General features: G+C 41.5%; 1 protein-coding gene across 1 annotated transcript; it reads left to right on the top strand.

Moving 5' to 3' along the window:
* Positions 1-20,882: 20,882 nt before the first annotated feature.
* Positions 20,883-23,339, top strand: LOC147603799 (uncharacterized). Its single transcript, XM_086796243.1, has 2 exons — positions 20,883-21,225; positions 21,868-23,339. Exons 1-2 carry the CDS (start codon positions 21,116-21,118, stop codon positions 23,081-23,083), a joined length of 1,326 nt encoding a protein of 441 aa, XP_086652369.1. The 5' UTR covers positions 20,883-21,115; the 3' UTR covers positions 23,084-23,339.
* The last annotated feature ends 213 nt before the right edge of the window (positions 23,340-23,552 follow it).

The raw sequence follows: 23,552 nt of genomic DNA, 5'->3' as shown, positions 1-23,552 counted from the left end.
CACCTGAGAAAGGACCAGAATCACCAACGATTGGAAAAGATGCTCAAAAACGAAGAAACTCATGTTTGAAGGTGATATGAACATCAAAAGTGACCAAAATTGAACGAAGCATATAGGATGCATGTCAAAGTAGATGCTTGGAAAAAAATGCAAACATGTGCATCTGTGAGGTGGCTGATCTGCAAAAGGTGACCTCATGGCTGGCATGCGTATATAGTAGGCAGTTCAAAACTATGTCTAGTTTCAAATTTGGACAAAATTTGCTAATAGAAAAAGCTAGTTTCTTTTAATCCATCAAAGTTGGAGCTGGAAATAGTCTGCCAGAGCAAGCAGAAACCTCAAACAGGAAAAGACAAGATATACCCAATTCACATGGTGATTCTAGGTCGACAGTCTACCAACAGAAGGTGACCCATTCATCAGGCAATACGCTAAAACGGAGGAATTTTTACGCCAAGGACGGTTCACAAAGCCACCAGCTATGCCATCTTTCGTGGTCCATTCAGATAAAGACCAATTTTGAAGACCGCTACCCACAATTTTGAAGACCAAGGTTACTATTATAGTGTCCGAGGACGGCGGACACTGAATTAGGTGGGGGCAGATGTTTCGCCAAGGTCGACAAAGCCAAATGTCATTGGTAAAAACTATCATTGTATATAAAAATCCAGTCAATTTTGTAATTTAGGGGCTATTACGGCTTCCAAGTTGTAAATATGAGCTAGATTAGAAGCCTCTGTTAGTATAGGGATGATATACTTTGAGCCAACATTGCTGGGTATAAAAACCGGCACTTTGTAATTTGAAAGGACCATTCTCTTGTGAAAGAGTTAAGAGTTGAGCTCGTCTAAAGTTTGCGGTGATCTTCTAGCGCGTCTTACACATAAAGGAGTGAGTAATTTTCATTAAGCTTTCTTGCATGTGTTCTCTGTGTGGACATTGATGTGCTTTATGCATCGTATGAGCACGTGTGTGTGTCGTAGATATCGCGTGTGCATGCGAACTACTCATGGCCATAGCCGCTTGTAGAAAATTCTTTTTGCAACATTATTCTTACCCTTGTTTGATCCATATTTTGAATGATTAGAAAGTCTCCTATGATTATGACCTTGATTATTCGGTCGATTATAATTAGGTCAATTTCAAGGAGCTATCAAAGAATAATTCTTTGGTGGTGGATAATGCCCTGAAGGAATCATTCTCACTTTCATCCTTGTGCTATTGTAGCTCTCCTCTAATGAAACTTCTCCAACTTCTCATATTTTCGACCCAGGAGTCTTTGAGCTTACTCCACTTGTTCTTTGATTTTCCTTTTGTAGGTCTCCATCACCATTGGGTTCCAATTTTGCCCTAATACCATTTGTAAATGTGAGACTACACTTAAGGATACTTAATAAGATAGATAGAAGAGAAGAGAGTAGGAGAGAGAAATAGGGATCTTTATTACAATCAGAGTTTACAATGTAGATGCAATTGATTGCGAGCTCATAAACTCCCCAACCACCCCCGAGCAGCTTTCATGTACAAAAAGCTCATCTCAATCTCCATCTCCAAACACAGTCTCAATCATGATCTAGATCAAAATATCTATCAAAATCTCAATCACATCATAATCTCAATCTCAATCTCATGAGCAAGGTCTCCAATTTATAGAAAGTCAAATATACCCAAATTTTTCAAAAAGAAAACCCATCCTCTGAAAATCACATCTTCTCCAAAAAAAGCAATATATATATCTTCTTTATGTGGATCCTTGTAAACTTGTCTTATCTGTGCTTTCCTCTATAGCTTTTCTTTTAGACAATAACCTTTCAAGAAAAAAGAAACCATATGATAGCAACATAAAATCTTCATAACTTTATGCTCTAAACAAGCAACCCCACATAGGCCGTTTCTACAAAAGCATCATAAATTGCAAGTTAAGTCAAATTTTACTTTTTGAATTATGCTTCTAATCTAAAACCTTGCTTTTCTCCTAAATTAAATCACTTCTCTCCTAAAAAAAATCAGTTTAAGTATGAACCACTGGAAATATTTGTATTTTAGAAAACACATGTGAAAGAGATCTATCCAAATTTAGTTGAGAGTTTAAAAGGCACATATCATATTCAATGGAAAAAGCATGCATCTCACATATGCTTCACATTAATATGATTGATCCCCAAATTGTATGTTGAGATCATGAAACATAATGGTAAATAAATGTTATGTTATGCTTTTTCCCAAATGAATGCTTTGAGGATTTCTTTCAACAAGTAAGTGATCATATTGATCTACTAGACCTCGCACTAGTGAAGAGCAACTTGTAATGGAATCGATGGTTGGACAAATAGTGACAAGAGAGCTAATGGATGACTAGAGAGACAATATGGTGAGTGAAGATAAGGATTAATTGTATTATGATGACACTAGTTCAATAGAGGCAGACATGGAGGAGATGATAGATGCATGAGATGGGATTGATATGGACATTGAACAGGAAGTTCCACAAAGAGATCATGAAAGACATTAATACACAGAGTCTAAATACGAAATATGAAGACCTGCGTGAACATCTCTTTATTGTGGAGCAAGGATTTTGTTCTGTGCACATTTATTTTGATTCTAAATTGGCAAAAAATGTTTGGGTGGTCAGAGACGAGTGTTTCAAAGTTTCTTTAGTAAGATTTGTAATACACATTTTACTGAATTTTTATGATGATGTAAGGTATTTATTAATAGCTTTAATGGTTGTTTATTATTAGATTGATTGAGAAGCACCTATTGCTAGAGGAAAATAAAATTCCCTCAGATTTTGCTCATGTCAAACCTATCCTAAAGTCCATTGGTTTGAATTACATCTCTTACCATACATGTCCTAAAGATTGTGTGCTATTTTGAGGAGCATATGAGGGGCTTTCTACTTTTTTGATGTGGTGTGTTCCTCTTCTAGATTTAGGTCTGGACATGCAAGGAAACAAAATTCTAGAAAATATTTTGAGAAACTCTCCTATTATTCCAAGAACTCAAATGGTGTTTTTGGAAATCAACTATTTCAATAATGTCTTTGCAAAACCAATAGATATATAGACAACATTATGCATGTCCTTGCCAACTCTCATGATTGGAAACATATTGAAGAGAAGTGGTCTCACTTTGTAGAAGAGCCTTGTAATATTTGATTGGGTCTAGCAATGGATGGGGTCATTCAATTTGGGCTAAAACTTAGCACGTGGAGTACATGGCCATCCAATTTGGTTAGTGAAATAAAATTTTCCACCAATGCTAGCAATAAAGGAGAGACAGTTACTTCTAGCATTGATGATCCCTAGCAAGTACAAGGTGGCAAAAATGGATGTGTATCTTTCTCCATTGATTGAAGGACTATAGCAACTATGGTGGGAATCAATGTAGATGACATGTCTAAGTGGTTTTGACAAACACAAATTACTATTCATGGAACATTGATGTGAGCTATGAATGACTAGTGAGGCTATGGTGAATGCAATGGTAACTATCTTGTTAAGAAGTGTTTTTTATTAAGAAGTTCTTTTTTTTAGTCCATGTATTAGTACATGTTGTTAATGAACTTGCTATAGTAGGAGTGGTCCATAGTCGATGGATGTTCTTGTTAGAGAGTTATGAAGACATTAAAGGGATTTGTTTGCCAACAAGCTCTGCCAAAGATAAGCATGGCTATGGATTGTTTTAATAAGGAGTCCCTAGTGTACAATACATAGTTCATTACTACAATATAGCTAGATATGCCTTCTCTATGGTCTCAAGAAGAGGATGAGTGAGTTACAAGAGTTTTACTACAAGGAAAAGGTGTTTAGAGTGTAATGGACCAAAATTTACAACATAAAATAGATAATTTTTTCATCCTAACCTTTGATGCAATGGAATAATGGCTTGAACATTATTTTATACCAAATGAGGAGAGAACTTGGGCTCACTTAGCTTTTAGAAAAAAGTCAAACAACACAAAAGAGACCATACACACAAGAGCTTTCAATACTACTATACTTTTCAACAAGTAAATGGCTCCAAGAAACCATACAAGTGGCTCATGCAAATGGTCAGTTCATGATGGAGCATGCAAATGGTCAGTTCATTATGGAGCAGGAAGTGGCTCATGCAAATGGTCAGTTCATGATGGAGCAGGAAGTGGATCTTGGATTTGGTTGCGATTTCCATGTAACTGGAGTGAAAGAAAACTTTAAGAGAAAACTTTAAGCAAGCTAATATATCTATATTTTCTATGATGGATGAGCAAGCTCCTATCGAGGACTTGTAGTTTAAGTACTTTTAAACCATCCAAGACATAATGAAGATTAGATTAAGGAAGTTTCATATGTTTATCTTAGATGTAAAGTGGGTTCAAGGTTTCCATAGAAGGAGCCCAAACAAGCATATAAAGAGCTAAATGTGGATTAGTTCAAGTGGATTCCACTAGGTATAGAGATCAAACAGACACTTTTTTACTCTCAAGGCATTGTGAGCCAGTTGCATTTTAGAGGATCCAAAAAAACAAAAGTGTTGTTATGTAATCAAAGTAGCTTTAGGCAATAAATAAGCACTACGAGAGGATCTTTGCATACCAATTGGCTATTTACCAAGATGTTTGTCATGGTGTTAGTACAAATGTCAGTATTTGGGTCTATAAAATCAACTTTCAATACGACGGTATGTGCTTCACATATGTGTCCATATGTTAATCATTATGTGGGTCGAAAATATAATTATTTTCTAAAATATATTTTGTTGCTCTTTTTTTTCTTTTCGATGCACTTTTGTCAGTTCTTCAGCCATGAACCATACAAATGAAAAGCCTTGGAAAGGTTTATGGTGTCATGAAGATGCCATTTGCATACACATATAAGAAGAATGAAACCTATGAGTAAGGGCTTAATATGAACTTATATATTTGGGGTATATTTTTTCTTTGCAAATGTCAAATTTTGGACCCTCAATAAAAAATGCATAAAAAGGGAGTAGCAATGATATAGCTTTTACACATTATGAAACATTTGGACCCAAAAAGGGCCCTCTAAGGCACTCTTTCTCTTCACTCTCTCTTAAAAAAGATTCTAAAATATAATAAAATAATGTGTTCTCTCTCTACTGGCATGGCAGCTGAAGTCAAACTTCAATGCTGAATGTGTAAGAGTTATGCTTTGAAAGTACAAAAAGGGGATCAGCTCTGTCAGTTTCACTTTTTGAACATTCTCAAAAAGTGAAGTTCCTCATAAACAAACACACGTTCTCTTCTTGAAAGAATACAAAAAGAAGATTTCGTGACTGACATCACTCCACATTTTAAATATTCAAAAATTCAAAAAAAATCTGATTTTTAACCCTTTTTTTTATTTTTTTCTTATACATATAAGTAAAACACTCTATTTTACAAGTTTTTTGCTGTTTATCTATGATTAAAACAAACATTATAATACATCATGAAATTTATTTGAAAATTTAAAAACTCCCTCCATATCCCTCTCCCTGTCCTCTGTATATGTGTGTGTGTCTCTCCCTCCCCCTGTCCTGTGTATGTGTGTGTGTGTGTGTGTCTCTCCCTCCCCCTGTCCTGTGTATGTGTGTGTGCTGCTCTCTCTCTCTCTCTCTCTCTCTCTCTCTCTCTCTCTCTCTCTCTCTCTCTCTCTCTCTCTCTCTCTCTCTCTCTCTCTCTCTCTCTCTCTCTCTCTCTCTCAGAGAGCTAAAGAATGAAACGGGACATACATCTACAGCTCGATGAAGAGTACACTCCCTTGTTCATCAAGAGAACGCATATCTCTAAAGAAGAGCAACGAGCAATTCAGCAAGCTATGGAGTTGCAACATCGAATGGGAGCCAAGAATATTGATTTGTGGGTCCAAGGGTCTCTTTATCCTCTAGACCCTCTTTCACAGCTGCCACCTCAATTTTCTGGGCTCACATCATTCTTAAAATATGTTTGTGAGGGTACAAATGGCCTATGGGGCTACTTGTGCAGACTTGGAAACCAGCCCTAGCAGCTTTACATGCACATGCAAAGAATGCTACGTCAAAAGGACAGTGAGATAGTAGGCTTGAAGGTTGAACATGATAGGAAGGCAACGAAGTGTCAAGGTTTGCAGGATGTCATTCACGACATGACAATTCAAAATACAGAGCTTACACAAAGAATAGAATGCTTGGAGTGGAAGCTAAGGACTACGAGAAGCCACACACCTTTTGGGCTTAGAGAGCGAGTGCGCATCTTGAAGCCCTTGAAAAATTTACTTGTTGGCGGTGGGCAGTGGAAGCGACGTATCAAGGCATGCAAGAAGTTCAATGTGGATATGCTTAATGGTGGTGATGAGGTGAACCCATGCATTGGAAATGTATTGACAAAAAATATGGTCAAGTCGGCACTCCAATGTGAGAAGTTCAGGACAATTTCTGATGACATTAAGAGGGATTTCATGGAGAAAGTTTGTGCTAGCTTCACATCCCTAGATGCACAAGGTATATGCGATTAGATTGGTTTAAGCAGGCGCCAAGTCTTACGCTATGATCTATAAGCAAATGGATGCAGGTTTTTCAAAAGTGTTTACACGTAAAAGGATTTTGCCATTGCCTAGGCCATTGTATGTGAGGCAAGCTCGCAAACTCCTAAATACTAAAATTATAGAGCGCGTTGGCGAGCCATATCACATCACTTTACAGCCATGTGTATTATGTACCTATTGTCGAAGCCTCCACTCAAAATCCAAGATGCAGTATCACGCCTACATAGCCTGGTGCAAGGGGTAGACCAAGGACAAAGAGCCCTAGCCCTAGCCCCAACCCCAGCCCCAATCTCCTCCACAACAACCACCTTAGCAACATCGCCGCCCTCATTGCTGGAGAGACCTGGGACGGTGGCACTAAGGGAGATTCGCCACTACCAAAAATCGGCAGATTTGCTCATTCCACGAGCCCCCTTCAACCGTTTAGTCCGCAAAGTACACGAGGATTTGGCATACGCCTTCAACAAAATCTATGGAAGGTGGGGGCACAATAATGTCCCTCGGTGGTCGCCCCAAGCATTGGAGGCCATACAAGAGGTTGCTGAAGCCTACCTTGCTAGCCTCTTCACCGACACCATTTTGGCCGCTGTGCATGCAAAGAGAGTGACCATATCCCCTAAGGATATGCTGCTATGCTTGCGATTGCGAGGGAAAATTGATAGGAAATAGGCCCACCCTATTGTATATCTTATCACCCTACAAATTTTGTAATCTTGATGATGATCGATATAATATTCAGACGATGTAATATTCAATCGAGTATTAAATGAGATTTCATTCATTGTGTCATTTACTTTTCAATTTGGTTGTTAAGTTCTCTAATGGTAGTGTACATGATGACTCAATTTTAATTTGTATTCATTAAAAAGATAACATCAATACATCAAAGTAGGCAAATACAAAACATGGCATTCATATGAAGTGAAAATACAACTTTTAAGCTCATCATGGCTCAATATACAAAGACTCATGCTTACATACGGGCATCTTTTGTTGCTGGGTTCACTAAAGGGGTTATCTGGGCTTTTGAGAGCGGGCAAAATTATGGATTCTCCCTCGATCTCTCTCAAGATAAGCCGAGGGTCATTGATCCCCGCTATTGATCCTAGAGCTACTAGGGCTTGTAGTGCTCCACCTCTCTTCTGATCATAGAGATATAGTAGCTTAGATCGGCTGACAAGCACGATCTTTCCTAGGCTAGAGTTTACAGGGATAGTTTTAAATGAGGCAACCTTAGTAAGGGCCTTCAGTTTATACAAGGAGGAGGGTCCATCAGCAGGAGAGCATGTCCTGTGAAATACCAAATTGGCAATATCTTCGATGTAGTGCTTCAATGCCGAGTCTTGCACTCTTCCCTGAGCTCCACTCCTACCAGATTGCCTACTGTGGCAACTCATCCACATAGACAATATGTTGTAAAAGAGGAAAACCCAGTATTAGCATGCACATGAGATTTGTAAGCAGTTATATAGTAGCAGATCTGAAATTTTCAACCATAGATTTTTTATGGAAAACAAGATCAAATTGATTTTTTTTTGTGATATATAGTATCATGTACACTTATTATACCTATAGGAGGGCTGCTGTCCACAGTCTCGCGTGAGGAGGCATATTTTCAAAAAAAAAAGCATCCCCACGTGAGACTGTGGACAGCCCTCTTATAGCTTCATTAAGTGTATATGATACTATATATGTTAAAAAAAAACAATTTGGCTTGCAAAATATACAAAATGGGGTCGTATATATATAAAACTAGAAAAATGGCAAAGTAATGCTGTTATAAGTATTCCCACCTACTCAGCATGGTCTTGCTCGGCTAGTGTCTCATTTGAGAGGTCACACCTAGGGAGGATCGGCACTACTTCTTCATTTGATGCTGTGGTATATCTTTGTTGAGGTCGAGGCCCAAAGAGCTCAACTTGAAGTGCCTCAAATTCTTCGAGTGGGATGTCATACTGTGGTGCAGCCTGTGCAATAGAGTTTTGCACTGTAACAATGGCATCAAGCATGGAGAGGCCAGTCCCATTATAGCGTCCCGATGGCAGGGGGTTGGTCTTCTACCTCAAAGTTGAGAAGGAATCATCAACAGCTGAGACGAGGTTTGAGAAGACTTCTTCTTCTCTCATCTCTAGGACTTCCAAAACATCTTGCAAGAAGAGATACTCACTTCATCTATGGCTAAGGGAGTGAGTGATGCTAAGGGTGTAGCCATAGGTGCCTCCATTGCAACTGGTTGAGCACTTGTGGATAGTTGCAAAATTAGAGCTTGGCTGAGCTCCTCCTCTTCCTGTAGTAGCAGAAGCAAGGTCTCTGCCGACTCCTCATCAAGAAAGGCAACATGGCGTCGGAAGTGGAGCGTCATCCTCCTCGGTCTCCTCTGTGTCAGTGTAGGTAATATAAATTGCCAGAGCAATGTCTCACTCGACATCTGATTCTATGTGCAGGTGTTTGAGGAAAGCCCATACGGCTCGATCTACTGCCTTCTTGTGGGCAGTAGTACTCTTCAGATCATAGAGGAAGTCCTCAGAATCCACCTATCAAGTGTAGATAGGCACTCCTTAAGAGCAGTGATTTTTCTAAATCGCTCATAGATGCTATCAGCATCAGCGGCGGTGAAGGGAGTGTCAACTAGCCATGCATCAAAAGCAATGCCAGAATCCATGGCTTGAGCACGAGAATCCCCATGGGTTGAGCATGTGTAGAGGCGAAAGAGTGTGCAAGAATGAGAGCTTTAAATGAGGTGAGTTTTCTTTTAAAAGGTGAGTTTTCTTTTAAATGGCTGCTTTCAAACTTGGGCGCCCAAGTTTTTAAAATATTGAGTTTTTTAGAAAAGACCTGTAAGCGCTACCATAGAGGGTAAAAGTTATCGCTATTGTACACTACTACACATGTACATGCTATCGTAGATACTACTGCACATGTAGATGCTATCGTAAGTGGTACCCCACATGTAGACATTATTGTAGATGTCATCGTATACGTAGACATTATCGTAGATGCTAATGTAGAAGGTAGATGCTAATGTAGATGTCATCGTATACGTAGACATTATCGTAGATGCTAATGTAGAAGGTAGATGCTACACCGCACATGTAGACATTATCATAGATGCTACACCACCTGTCCCACAAACCTGTGAATACCTGCACATACTCATCCACACTTTGTCCATAACCTTGCTTCACAACACTTAGTTCTTGCCATATCACACTAGGATCCTCTACCTACGGAAAATGCTCCAAAAGACCCTCCTTCAACCTGTCTAAAGTCAGCACACCCTGTTGCTCATCTGCTACAATCTGTGCTTCGAAATCCCTTAGCCAGACTCGGGCATCACCTTTCAAAAAGATCTTCACAAGCCTCAACACCTGTACCTCATCTACAACATGATTGGTGATACATGCGAGCTCCATTTGCTCCAAGAAATCCACCACATCTTCTCTTTCCTTGCCATGAAACTCTGGGTACGACCACATCATGAAAGCCTGCTGCAATCCCTGTCAATTGAAGCGGTGCGAGTCTCTTTCCTATGGGGCATACACCCTCCGGAAGTGGCTTCAAGCTTTGCTCCAATCAACAACTCAAACACCCTCAAACTTGGTCCTCCTCAGTGGGGGCACCAAAAAGATGGGAGGCGGAAACAAGGAAAAAAACACCAGGCCTCTATAGCCTTCCACCTCGCAACTTTGGAATACAACAACAATATGGGGGCACCAGAGACGATATCACACACGTCTCACTACACTCAACGCACTCTCAACCTATGGGAATGGCCAGGTCATCGAGGCCGGAGCTCGGCGGCTCAACGTATCCTCTCCTGCAGCCAAAACCATAGACAATGGGACACCACAATCCCCAACACTTCACCCTTCCCAAACCACCCACAAAATCACTCCTTCACATTAAACACATAGACAAGAGCCCACACAGGTTGCCATCCAAAATTGAACTCACACACATACCCACTCTTTTGATTCACCAATCCACTCTCTTCACTGCACTCTTCTACAGACTTTCCCGAGTACACATCAATGCACACACCCGGCTCACTGATGCCCAGCTTGTCCAGTCATGGCACACACTCGTGCTTACTCCCACACGCACACCCGTGCACACCAATCAAACACACACACTGTACACTTGCACTCGGCATCTCCCTGCACAAGCTCAGCCTTATAAGCTTCTTTGTAGAGTTCCGAGCTTGCTCCCTTGCTCGTTAACAGCCTAACTCTATGCTTACTTTGCTTGCCGCTTCCTTACGTTCTCACTCTCTGCGCTCTGAAGACCAAATGTCCTCCATTCTCTTCACATCTCATGCCTGCAAGCTTTGCAAGCTCCCTCTCATACTTAGCTTCAATACCTCCTCGCTTAGCTCAACACTACTGATTACGGCCACCCTTATCGCCTTGGAGGAAAAGCACACTGCTTGTTTCCAGCAGCGCACACATATATGTATGTGGGCTGCCTTACAACCTTAGAAAGAGTACACGATGCTCGCTCTGGTAGCTACTATGTATTCGCTCTACAGATACCCGTATACTCCTCCTCTCAACCCTATGCATACTCTCTTGGGTTTTGTTGCAGGCTTTCCACCCACGGGAGGTGCTTCTTATGCACCCTACATCAGCTGTCAGGCCTCTTTTTATGCCCTCTTATTGTATGTCTCCACAAGCCAGAACAGCCTGCGCAGGTCCCAGAAATCGTAAAAAACTCCCCCCCCCGCTGCACTTCCTCTTGCCAGCGATTAAAATCGCGATTTCTTTTTTTCCCCGTATCTTTGCGTTGCCTCGCTCCCTTTTATGTGCGCTCCTCGTGCATACTGCCCTGCTGGCGTCCTCAAGTGTGTGCTCCCCATGCTCTATCCTTAGCTGGCAGCCTTCACTTGATTCCACATGTCGTGCTTGGCTGGCAGCCTTGACTTGTGCGTGCGTTTCACACTCCACTTAGCCTTGCTGGCGTCCCTGTTGGCGCTCAAAAGGGCGATTTCCATCGCCGTATGCGCCGGCATTTCCTTTGCTGGCCACCTTAATTATGAATTAAAAAAACGATTTTCTCCTTCTTCGGCTGGCATATCAAGCTCATGCTTGATTTTTGTCATGCTAGCTTTCTCTCATATGGGCCTTAGCCCGCTTTTTCACATGTGCTCCAAAACCGCATTCCTGCGCTGTTCGAGTTTATTCAAATTTATCCGTGCTCAGCATAACCTACAATAAGTGCTGCCCAAGTGATAATATCATGAGTGGAAGCTTCTCGAGCACTTGTCGGGCTTTCGTAAGCATGCTGCATTTGGCATACATGTCCACCAAGGCATTGTCCACGACAAGATTCTTTCACATGGGCCTTAGCCCGGTCTTCATGGTTGCTCCCTAGGCATATTCCCACGCCCTAGCTTCCAACTCTTCACGACATAGTTCAAACACCTGAGCCAGCTCCACCACCATCAAACTCCATGTCTAATACCCAATCTTCAAGGCTCATCTTCTGGAGATCTACTCAACTACTGCAAAAGAAAGACTTCAACCCCACTGATACCTGCTATAAGCACATCTGCTATGTACAAAAGCCAAAAAAACTTTTCAAAAAAAATGCCTATCAACAAGGAGTCCTCTTCTTCTTCTCCATCTTTGTGCTAATCCTCCACACATGCACACATGCTCCACATGCACTCTTCACAGAGGCTAGAAGGATTATCCTAGAAAATCAGAGAATTTAAGGATGCGAGCATGGAATGCCACCGAGTCCAGCCTGAAGAACCATCCAAACCTAGAGATGATAAGGTTGCCAAAATTAATGTAGGAATACAGGGAAGAGTACTCAAGGGTGTAGTCCTGGGTCGAGGATTGGGAGTTAATGTAATAACAGAAGAAGTGGCAATCAACCTGGGTCTCATATGGGAGCCGATCACGTTCAATGTGCAAATGATTGAAAACACTATAGCCATGCCCAAGGGAATAGTTAAGAGTCTAAAGATACAAGTGGCACGAATGGAATTCGCCATCTGCAATATTGGCCCTAGGGTATTCTTCAGAGCAAGGAAGAATGGCCCTAGTGCCAAGGAAGAATGACCCTACAGCCATTCTTTTCTTTTGGATAGTCTCTATGTAGGTGCAAGGAAGAATGGCCCTAGGGCCATTCTTTTCTTTTGGATAGTCTCTATGTGGGTGCAAGGAAGAATGGCCCTAAGGCCATTCTTCTATCCTCTCACACACACCAAGACATTGTGAAAAAATTTGATCTTGCTTTAATGCTTGTGTGAGGGCCATTCTTCAGTGCAAGGAAGAATGGCCTTAAGGCCATTCTTTGTTTTTGAAGAGTCTTTGTGTAGGTACAAGCAATTATGGCCCTAGGGTCATTCCTCTTCGGAGCAAGGAAGAATGGTCGTAGGCCTTTTTTTTTTCTTTTTGTTGGAGAGTCTCTATGTAGGTGCAAAAAGAATGGTCCTAGGGCCATTCTTCCATGCTCGCATACATACCAAGACACTATTAAAAAAATTGATCTTGCTCAATTGCTTGTGTGAAAGCAAGAATAGCCATAGGGCCGTTCTTTGGAGCAAGGTAGAATGGCCTTAGGGCCATTCTTTTCTTTTGGAAAGTCTCAATGTAGGTGCAAGCCAGAATGGCCCTAGGGCCATTCTTCCTTGTGAAAAAAATTGATCTTGCTTTAGTGCTTGTGTAATAACAAGAATGGCCCTAAGGCCATTCTTCAGTGCAAATGAGAATAGCCCTAGGACCATAGCCCTAGGACCATTCTTCAGAGCAAGAAAGAATCCATTCTTTTCTTTTGGATAGTCTTTGTGTAGGTGCAAGGAAGAATGGCCCTAGGTTCATTCTTCCATGCTCACACATACACCAAGAAATTGTGAATAAAAATGATTTTGCTTCAGTGCTTGTGTGAGGAAGAATGGCCCTAAGACCATTCGGTCCTAGGACCATTCTTTGTTTTTGGAGAGTCTTTGTGTGTAGGTACAAGCAATAATGGCTCTAGGGCCATTCTTCGAAGCAAGGAAGAATGGCCCAAGGGCCATTCTTTTATTTTTTGGGGCAGTCTCAATATAGGTGCGAGAAAGAATGGCCCTACACACCAGGTGTCCTCATTGCTGGAATCCCAAGCTTCTCATCAAGGCTCATCTCTGAGCTACTAGACTCTCCATCAACATGCTCGCACACACACCAAGAAACTGGTTAAAAAATTGATCTTGATTTATTGCCTGTGTGAAGCTTGGTATGACCCTAGGCCATTCTTCGAAGCAAGGAAGAATGGGGCTAGGGCTATTCTTTTTTTTTCTTCGAGTGTCTTTGTGTAAGTGTAAGGAAGAATGGCCCTTTCTTCCATGGTCACACACACACCTCATTATTCCTTGGTCTGTTCTTGCTTGCAAACCCACACACACTGTCCCAAATTGAAAAAAAATATGCTAGAATTTTCAAAAATTTGAATAGATCAAAGCTAGCCTTGAAAAAACCAATTTTTAGTGTCAAAAAACTGAACTTTTGTTCAAAAACCAGTTAATAGAATTTTCAAAAATTGGCAAAGACCAAGGCTAGCCTTGAGAAAAAAACATTTACTAAAAAGAAATTGGTTAGAATTTTCAAAAATTGGCAAAGATCAACGAAAAAAATCAAAGCAATGTCATGAGATGGCAATGGGCGGGCAAGCCCACAATGAGAGAGACTTTGATAGTTAGGGCAATTGAAAAACATAAGCATGATAATTCTAAGCTCGTTTAATGGCACATGTGCTTCAAAGGGATACTGATATAGTCATGGAATATAATCACATCAAAAAGTTCATCGTCGGCACAACTGCCTTGAGTAATTAAAAGAAATCCATGCTAACATTGGATTGAGTGTTTGAGTGTCACTTATGCGTGCACCTTGGAAGCAATTGCCAACCATTAGGGCCTTAGATAGGGGAAACAAATCCATGATGTGATTGCAAGACAAGGGTTGTCGTAGAATGAAATTACATTGGGGCTATGCTCTTGCCAAATGTTTCCATTTAAATATTTTCTTGTTTTTGATTATTGGGGGACAACATCTGTGACTTTTAGCCATTTTTTTGACTGTGTATGCACAATATATATCATATAGCATATACACAGTGTATGCAATATATCCACAGTGTATGCAATATATCCACAGTGTATACAATATATACCACACATTAGGAAGTAAATGGGGTCTTCTTAGGCCCTTTAATCTGCCCCAGCCTAATTAAGGTGATTAAGGAATAGCCAAATGGGGGGTTGCCATGTGGACTGAAATGTTGGGTTTGTAAGAGCCCAAAAGGTAGGTGTCAAACTAGGGAGCCTAGACTAAAAAAGAGTCTCTCTATTTTATAAGAGGGCTGGAAAAAGGAAAAATCTTAAATAATCTAAAAGTTCCCCCCATTTTTTAATGTAAACTCATGCTCCAGCTATTGTTGGGACCACCCTCAAAAAGTGGGCTAGGCTCAAAAACACCCTTCCATCATTACTCCTCATTCATGACTACTTTTCCCTCCCTTAACACCCACCCTTCCACACTCTTGCTACCAGATCTGACACCTCTTCTCTCTCTAGAAGTACCAATCTCAGTTTTCACTCTCTCTACCTCTGGAAGAGCATCTCTTTTTCCTTATCTCCCTCTCATCTACGTTTCCCTTCCCTCCATATTACACACATCTTTTCATCAACATTTGTGGAATGGGAGCCATTGGAAGCTCACAGGAACTTTTGAGACACACCACTATGATATTGGAAAGCTGCTACATTCAGGCTGCTCAGCTTTAGAGAGCTTCTTGGGCATAACATTTTCTTCTACAATGCTATGTATGTGGTGCAAACCTCACGCAATGGATGGGGAAAGTTGGAAGTCATACCTTTAGCTACTCTCTCTAGCCCGGAGTGGCCGACGATCCCTGACCAAGCAAGCATATTGCTCTTCGCTCATCACAGGATTGAAAACGACATTTCCAATGCAATGAAGTGCACATATGGGTCAGTCACATAGAGCAACTATCACGCCAAGGGTGGGACCACAACCAATTTCTTGCAGGATCATGGGAGTTGAAGGTCGTTCAGCACAAGGGAGACACCATGAAGTGCGCGCTTGTGGTAGAGAAGGTTGTAGTTCACTACCACATTGCCAAGCAACAGCTCTCCATCATCTTCCCCTACAGACGATGGAAACGCACAGGAGGTGAATGGGAGGCACTAGACTCTGACATGGGATGTCGTAGTCAACAACTAGAATTTGGAGAGCCTTAGAGAGTACCTAGCCCTTAGGTTCGATTTGTTACAACTTTTCCATAGGTGGTGACATTGTATGGAAGAGAAAGGAGCGTTCCTATCTGTGTATAGATATTCCCTTCCCGGGGGCATTGGGCTGCACGCCCCCCCTCCTGCCGCCGCCCACAACACATAGCTAGGTATGCTCCACCTCACTTGCAGAAGCTCATGATGTTGTCGTAATCCACAATGTGGGATTCATAGTGGGAAGTTGTCCAAGACTTCTTGTGTGTAGTGATGGCTTACTTGGTAATGTCCTGTTTTGCAGATTGTCTTCTCTCGTCCAGGCAATGTGGGTGCGTATGGAGATGCATGGAGTAGTACGAGATGTCTCTGCGATTGATAGCACATGCCATTTCTTTCACCCCTTCATTCTTTCCGGCCTTGCAGTATCAGGGCCCCATTCTTAGCAGATAATTGGGATGATCTCCCCTTCAACACTACATTCTTTTGGATTGGACATTTCTCTTGATTTTATTCTTCTGTGCCCTTACCTGATTGTAACACACGTCATTGACATGATGTCTTATATATATTGTGAATTTTCAGAGAAAATTGGCTAAACTTTCTTGGTAGGGAGTTCAAATGTAAAACTCTCTCCTCTCTTTCTCTCTCTCTCTCTCTCTCTCTCTCTCTCTCTCTCTCTCTCTCTCTCTCTCCCTATAGAGTGGAACCATCAATATCTTTCTAAAAGTAAATCACCCTTCTCACCTTGACTTATGCCAGTAGCAAGGCAAGCCCCAATGTTGGCAAGCACATCATGTCCATGCCATTCTCCAATAGTCACCCCTTCCTCATTGTATGAATCGTGAAAGAATTCACCTTGATGCAATTCACAGACAAAGGTAAGGAACTCAAGAAAGTATGAGCACTCCCAAGCCCAAGGCACTTTTTGTACTCCCAAGGTTTTACTTTCTCTTAGGGTTTTGTAATCTTGTTTTTCTTGAAGGTCGTCATATAGCCTAGAATGGAATGTATCCACTAGTCTACAAGAGGCTCACGCATCTTCTTAGTTGTTTCGTGAAGGGAGGGAGATACTTTGTACTATGCTTTCTTTTGGTACGATTGGCCTAATCATTTCTGTGTGTGTGTGTGTGTGTGTGTGTGTGTGTGTGTGTGTGTAACATCATTTTCTCTTGGTTTGTGGCTCAAATTCCTTAAAAATAGTTTGCTATAAAAGCAGGTTCAACAATAAGGCAGGGTAAAGGTGCCAATAAGGAGAAGAGCCCAAGTAGAATGGTGAGTCTAACCCCATTTTGAGGGCAACGAAAAAGAGATTCCTAGAATATAGAGTAGGTGTCAATTTGTGATTTGCTAACCCCACTTTTGGACAAAGAAAAAGAGACATTCCAATAATATAGAGTAGGTGTGATTTGCTAGTAAGTGCCTTATAAGTGGGCCTTATAAGTGGTGTGATTTGCTAGTAAGTGCCTTATAAGTGGGCCTTCGTTGCCCAATAACTTTTGTCATCAAAATTTAATTTTGATGAATATCCAAGCTTTAAATGACTTTCTCTCTCTAGAATTGATCACTCTAGAGAGAGAAATACTAGAAAAGCTTAAAGATAAGGCTGCAAACAAGTGCATTCGGGCCATGTGGGTGCCTAATGAGTTGCAAGAGAGCCTAGAGAATTTAACCAAGACTTCGTCATGCTTTTCAAAAGTCGAAACGGGTTAAATTAGACCTCGAAATGGGCAAATAATGGCTGTCGGGGCGGGAACGAAGGCTTGAACCATGGGCGGATGGGCTGGAAGGGCCAAATTAGAGCTGGGCAATTGGGGTGGGAGCCTAGCTTGTGCTCCAAGGCACCCCAAAAGGAAGCGCCTACAAAAAGTAGAACAGAACCCTATTTTTGTGGGACTCTCCACCTTTTTAGGGCCAAAAAGGAAAAAGCTCACTTTTTCCAAATCTTTTGGGAAAAGTGAGCCTATCTTTTTGCATGGGGTGCCTAATCTTGCATGAGGGGGCTCTATTGGTTGCTCTCATCACTCCCTACGCATATATAAGCATGGTTCTTGCTCTCCCATGGCAAGTAAGTCACTTCTCCTTGGTAGCTTCTCTCTTAGTCTAAATTACATTACGTAAACCATAAGGGCTCATAATTTCGTTCATAATCACTCTTTTCCTTTTCTCCGTAGGACTCTTGATCCTATGTGATCATTGAGGTCTTGAGAAGAGGAGAAGAGGAGAACATAACTTGCAGGTGCCCAAGGAAGCAGCCCGAAGAAGGGATTATGGAGATCTTAGCCTCCATAGTCCCTAAGAAGAGGTATTAAGTCAAGTAAAACCATCCCAAAATGATGTAAGCTTATATACTTGATTAATACAAGCCTTTCGAGGGGGGGCCGGCCTCACAAATGCAGCCCTCATCGTGTGTCTCGTTCAATTTCTATTTGTCTTGCTGTTATGCATGTATAGAGGAGCAAGTGGCAACCCACTATTGGCGCCCTCTATGCATAATTGTTTGTGATTGTTAACTAATCAATATTATGCATGAAGAAACAAGGAAAGATTGCATCATGGTTAAACGTAGTGAATGTTTAACACATTTAAATCTTCTTTCTTTTCATCAAATATGGCATATAGAAAGGTTAGCTAATGCGTTATGTTTTAGCCAGTTAGCATGTGCGAGCATATGCTAACAAGCTATAAGTTACATGCACTAAGTTAGAGTCAACAACGGTATAGTGCGGGAATCTTAATGAATTAAGCTAGTCATAATTGATGCTTGGCTATGGTTATGTTAGTTTTCTGCAATTGTTATGTCAACTTTAAATGAATTGCTAAAAGAAATTAACATAAAGGTTTCACAACTTTAAGAAACAATTAACTCCTCACCAAAGAGTAAAGAGGAAGAGTAAAATATTCAATCATGGACACAATCGATGGGCATTTTCTCAAGGATTCTAAATAGATTTGGGTTTCACTTTTAAATGCAAAATTCCCCCCAAAACTAGTTAGTTTTGGAAAGATGCCACAAGACTAGTCCCTTTACCCTATTAATAACTAAACAATTTTGGTGGGCGTGCACTTGCATGAGGTTTGAGAAGACTAAGCTTCAACAATGGTATAGACGTCTCTCTCTCTCTCTCTCTCTCTCTCTCTCTCTCTCTCTCTCATGCATCTACTCAGATTGTGAGCGACAGGCACACACTAAAAGCAAAAAGAGGATTTTCCAAAAGCTTACATGCGGTAGAAGGAAGACAAATGCCCACCAAGCAAGTGCATGAAAAGCTAATTGAACTTCCAAAAGCTACTCATGAATGCTAGTTTTTTATGGCCTTTGTTCTCTTGTGATTTGAAAGACTCAATCTACTAGATAATATTATGAAAGCTTTTTGTAAATTGTTTTCTTTTACCTCTGTTAATAAAACATCAAATCACTCACTTATGATTCACATAGTATATTTGGTAACCACCTTCAATCCAAAAGGCTAAAAAGTTACAAACGGTGATGTAACTTGGCTACACCTATTTCCATAGGTGTAGCCACAGGTTTGCAATCCTTAAGGCTAAATCTATGCAGCAATGTCTCAATATACTTTGTCACACAAAGCAATACCTCCATCATAGTGCTTAAACTGAATGTCCAAATGATGATGCAAGAGGCCCAAATCTGACATCTCAAAACCTGAATCCAAATCAGCCTTAAAATTAGCAATATGTGTCTCATTTGGACTAGTGAGAAGCATGTCATCCACCAATAGCATACTGATCAGAACTATATCACCTTCCCATTTGACATACAAGGAGCTCTCATTTCGACTGTTATAAAAATCGCACAGACAAGAATGCATGTATTTTCTCATACCAAGATCGAGGTGCTTGTTTAAACCATATAATGCTTTCTTCAATCTACACACTTCGCTTTCTTTCCCCTTAAAAAAAAAACCAAGCGACTGTGTTACATACACTTCCTCATGCAACTCACCATTCAAAAATGCAGACTTATTGTCCAGCTAATATACATTCCAACCATGATGCATTTTCAATGCACAAATGATACGAATTATTATCAAACATGGCAATGGGAACAAAAATTTCATCAAAATCAATGCCCTTTTAAAGAGCATAACTTGAACCAACCTAGCCTTGTAGTGATCAATGCTACCATCCGGCATACGTTTTAGCTTATAAACCCACTTTATAGCAATTACATTTTACAACCTTGTTGTCCAATTTCCTATGATGTTGCTCAAGCACAAGAGCATATACCAAACAACCAAAAACATACATGTGAGCAACGAAAGACTTCTTGTGATGCCAAGCCTCATATAGAGTGATAGACCACAATGCTTTGGTGGGACACTTGTCTAACACATATGTGGCACATGATAGCCTCAAGCCAAAATGTATGTGGTTTGGCAACCCATACGACATGGCATCTCCCATAAGAGACCTATTTTTCCTTTTAGCTCTACACCATATTGCTAAGGGGGGTGAAAGCAGGAAAAGGTGGTACAATTTTAGGACTTTTTATGTACTTCAAAAGTAGAAAAAGAGAAGGTTTTTGAGTTTTGAAAATAGTACCAATGGCATTACCAATATCCTTAGAAGTACTTATGTGCATAAATAACACTTTTCAATAGTTACACATCTTAAATTTTTATATACTCAGGTTAGAATAGACTTTTTCTGGTACCTTCAAGGTGGTTTCCAAGACAGTCAAAATTATACCACCACCTTTTCTTGCTTTCACCAAGGGGTATAAGGCATTGTACATTGGTGTTTTATCCCACATTTGGCCAAAAATGCATTAAATTATTTTTGACATATACTCCATCCCTTAATCGAAATGGAGGGTGCCCACTTTACATCTAGATACATTCTCAATCATAGAAACAAATTGCTTGAAGCACCAAATCATTTTGCGGACTTAGACTTCAATGGATATACCCATGTATGCTTGGAATAAGTATAAATGAAAGTCACAAAGTGTTATGAAAATTTAATTTTGATGAATATCCAAGCTTTAAATGACTTTCTCTCTCTAGAATTGATCACTCTAGAGAGAAAAATACTAGAAAAGCTTAAGGATAAAGTTGCACACAAGTGCATTTGGGCAATGTGAGGTGCCTAATGAGGAATGCAAGTTGCAAGAGAGCCTAGAGAATTTAACCAGGACTTCGTTATGCTTTTCAGAAGTCGAAACGAGTTAAATTAGACCTTGAAACGGATAAATAATGGCTGTCGGGCGAGAACGAAGGCTTGAATCATGGGCGAATGGGCTGGAGAGGCCAAATTAGAGGTAGAGAGGGGACTACAACGACTTTATTCCCTTTAGTTGAATCCGGACAAATGTCATGTAGCTCAGGAGAAGGTAATATTGCTAGGACACATGATTTCTTTGCAGGGAATTGAGGTGGATCCTTCGAAGATATCCGACCTTGTGGCCTTGGAACCTCCAAGGAATGCCAAACAGCTGGTGACCTTTCTACAAAAGATCAGGTATCTTTCTCGATTCATTCACTTACTTGCACAGTTAGTTTCCTCTTTGCAGAAACTTGCGCATGCAGAGATTTTCACTTGGACTGCGGAGCATCAAGGAGATTTTGAAGAAGATAAGAAGGCTCTGGGCTCCCTACCCATCATTAAATCTCCACGGTGGGACCAGACCTTCTATGTGTGCCCTAGTGAAGGGGCGGATGCCTTCGGGGCAATACTTATGCAGAAAGATGAGGTAACATGCTTTATGCGGCCAATGTACTTTGCCAGCAAGGTTAAGGGAAGCCCTGAAAAGGGTTACACCGATGTGGAGAAAATGATGTTTTCTCTAATCTTTGCTGTTCGAAAATTTAGGCCATACCTATTGACCAAACCTTTTATTGTTTTGACTGTAGAACATTGTTTTCCATTTGTGATTCAACACATGCACTTGTCTCCTAGGATTGCTAAGTGGATTTTGGAGCTACAAGAGTTTGATTACAGTTTTGCTCTAGAGGAAAGCACTAGGGCAAGTTTAGCAGATATCCTGACTTACAAACATTTAGAAAAGAGAATCACTCCAGGAGATAGCCATAAGGAGATAGAGGAAAGTGCACCTATACCACTGGAAGATGCTTTCACATTGTTTTTTGATGGTGCTTTCAGGAAGAGAATAGGTTTCGCAGGAGGAGGAGTGCTCATTCTCGACCCTGACGGAAAGGTGGTTCTTAAAGAAGGAAGGAAGCTGGAGGGTGTGCACTCCAACAATGAAGCTGAATATGCCGCGTTGAAGATGGGATTGGAGCTGTGCATACAACAAGACATCAAGAGGTTGATGGTGAAGGGAGATGCTTTCCTCATCCTCATAAAACAGATCAGGGGCATATGGTCTTGCAAAAGTGAGAATTTAATAGGTTGGCTTAAACAGGTGAAGCAATCATTAGAGAAGTTTGAAGCTATGCAAATCCAACACGTTCCAAGGGAGCTCAACAAAGAAGCAGATGCATTAGCGAATCAAGAAGAAGATGAGGGTGTATTGGGAAGCATAAAGTTTCAAGAACCTAAAATGCAAGGATCTGAAGAGCTACAAGACATCAGGCATTTCCTGCTCACCGGGGAATGTCCACAACATTTAGATAGGGTTCAAAGACATCGACTGGTGGCCAAGGTAATGTCTTACCAATTTGTGGGTGACGATTTGTATCACAAAGGGAAAGATCTGATTTTGAGGAGAGTGCCTAGCAAAGAAGAAATCATCCACATTCTTCACTCTTGCCACGAGGGAGTGTGTGGTGGCCATTTTGCACAAGGAAGCACTAGTAAAAGAATTTTGCTAGCCAGATACTCCTGGCCTAGCCTACACAGGGATGTTCAGCACTGGTGTAAGAGTTGTGAAGCTTGCCAGAAAGCTGGGGACAAGAGGCTGACTTATGAGCCTAGAATGCCGATCTTTTCTTACAGACCTTTTGAGAAATGGGGAGTATATGCAATAGGCCCACTTCCCCGCACTAGCACAGGGAAAGTTTTCATTATAGTAGCTGTTGATTACATGACCCGTTGGGCTGAAGTTGTTAGTACTAGAAGGATCACGGCTAACGATGTTGGGAAGTTTGTTTTTGAGAGCATTTGCTGCAGATTCGGCACCCCGATGGGACCGCCGCCCCAATGCACCCATGTCCCGCCCCCGGTGCCCCCTACCAACTCACCCTCGAACCCGCTCGGTGTCGTCTCCGACCAAACCGGCTCCTCGCCCCCCTTCGTCGCCCGTTGGCTCACCGCATTCAAACCTGACCCAGGGTACCGGGCGGCTCATCCCCCGTTGGCAGCTCAACCCCATGGTCATGGCCTCACTTGCCACCTGAACCGCACGGTCTGCACTTGACTCCAAGGTCCCGGGCTCACTCGGTGGATGAACTCCATGGTCATGGGCTCACCCGACAGTGGCGGCTGAACTCCATGGCTCGCGGTGAACCCCACGGTCCCGGGCTCACCCCCCCGCCGATGGATGAACCCCACGGTCATGGACTCACCCGCCGGCACCGGCGGCTGAACCCCACAGCCCGTGGTGAATCCCCCACGGTCCCGGGCTCACCCCACACCGGCGGCTCAACCCCACGGCGGTAATCCCTCGCCGGTGGTGTCCCCACAGTCATGCTAAGAAGTGTTTCATGTGTAGATGGCACATAACATTTGTATGCTTTCCTCTCCTGTGAATAACCCAAAAATACACATTTGATCGCTTTCGGATCCAACTTCTTACACTTTTCATCAGGAATGTGAACATATGCAATGCAACTAAACACTTTCAAGTGTCGAATGTCAGGCTTAAAACCATACAACCTCTCAAAAGG

The sequence above is a fragment of the Cibotium barometz genome, chromosome 63, assembly GCF_041138505.1.
Source record: "Cibotium barometz isolate CiBa-2024 chromosome 63, ASM4113850v1, whole genome shotgun sequence".
NCBI lineage: Eukaryota > Viridiplantae > Streptophyta > Polypodiopsida > Cyatheales > Cibotiaceae > Cibotium > Cibotium barometz.
Note: the sequence above shows the minus strand (reverse complement) of the source record. Positions and strands in the feature narration are given on the sequence as shown.

Bases quoted from the DNA above. Each gene is read 5' to 3' on its own strand.
- LOC147603799 (XM_086796243.1), top strand. From the start codon at position 21,116: ATGATTTCTTTGCAGGGAATTGAGGTGGATCCTTCGAAGATATCCGAC. The intron at 21,226-21,867 runs GTATCTTTCTCG...TGGTGCTTTCAG, and splicing joins ACCTTTCTACAAAAGATCAG to GAAGAGAATAGGTTTCGCAG.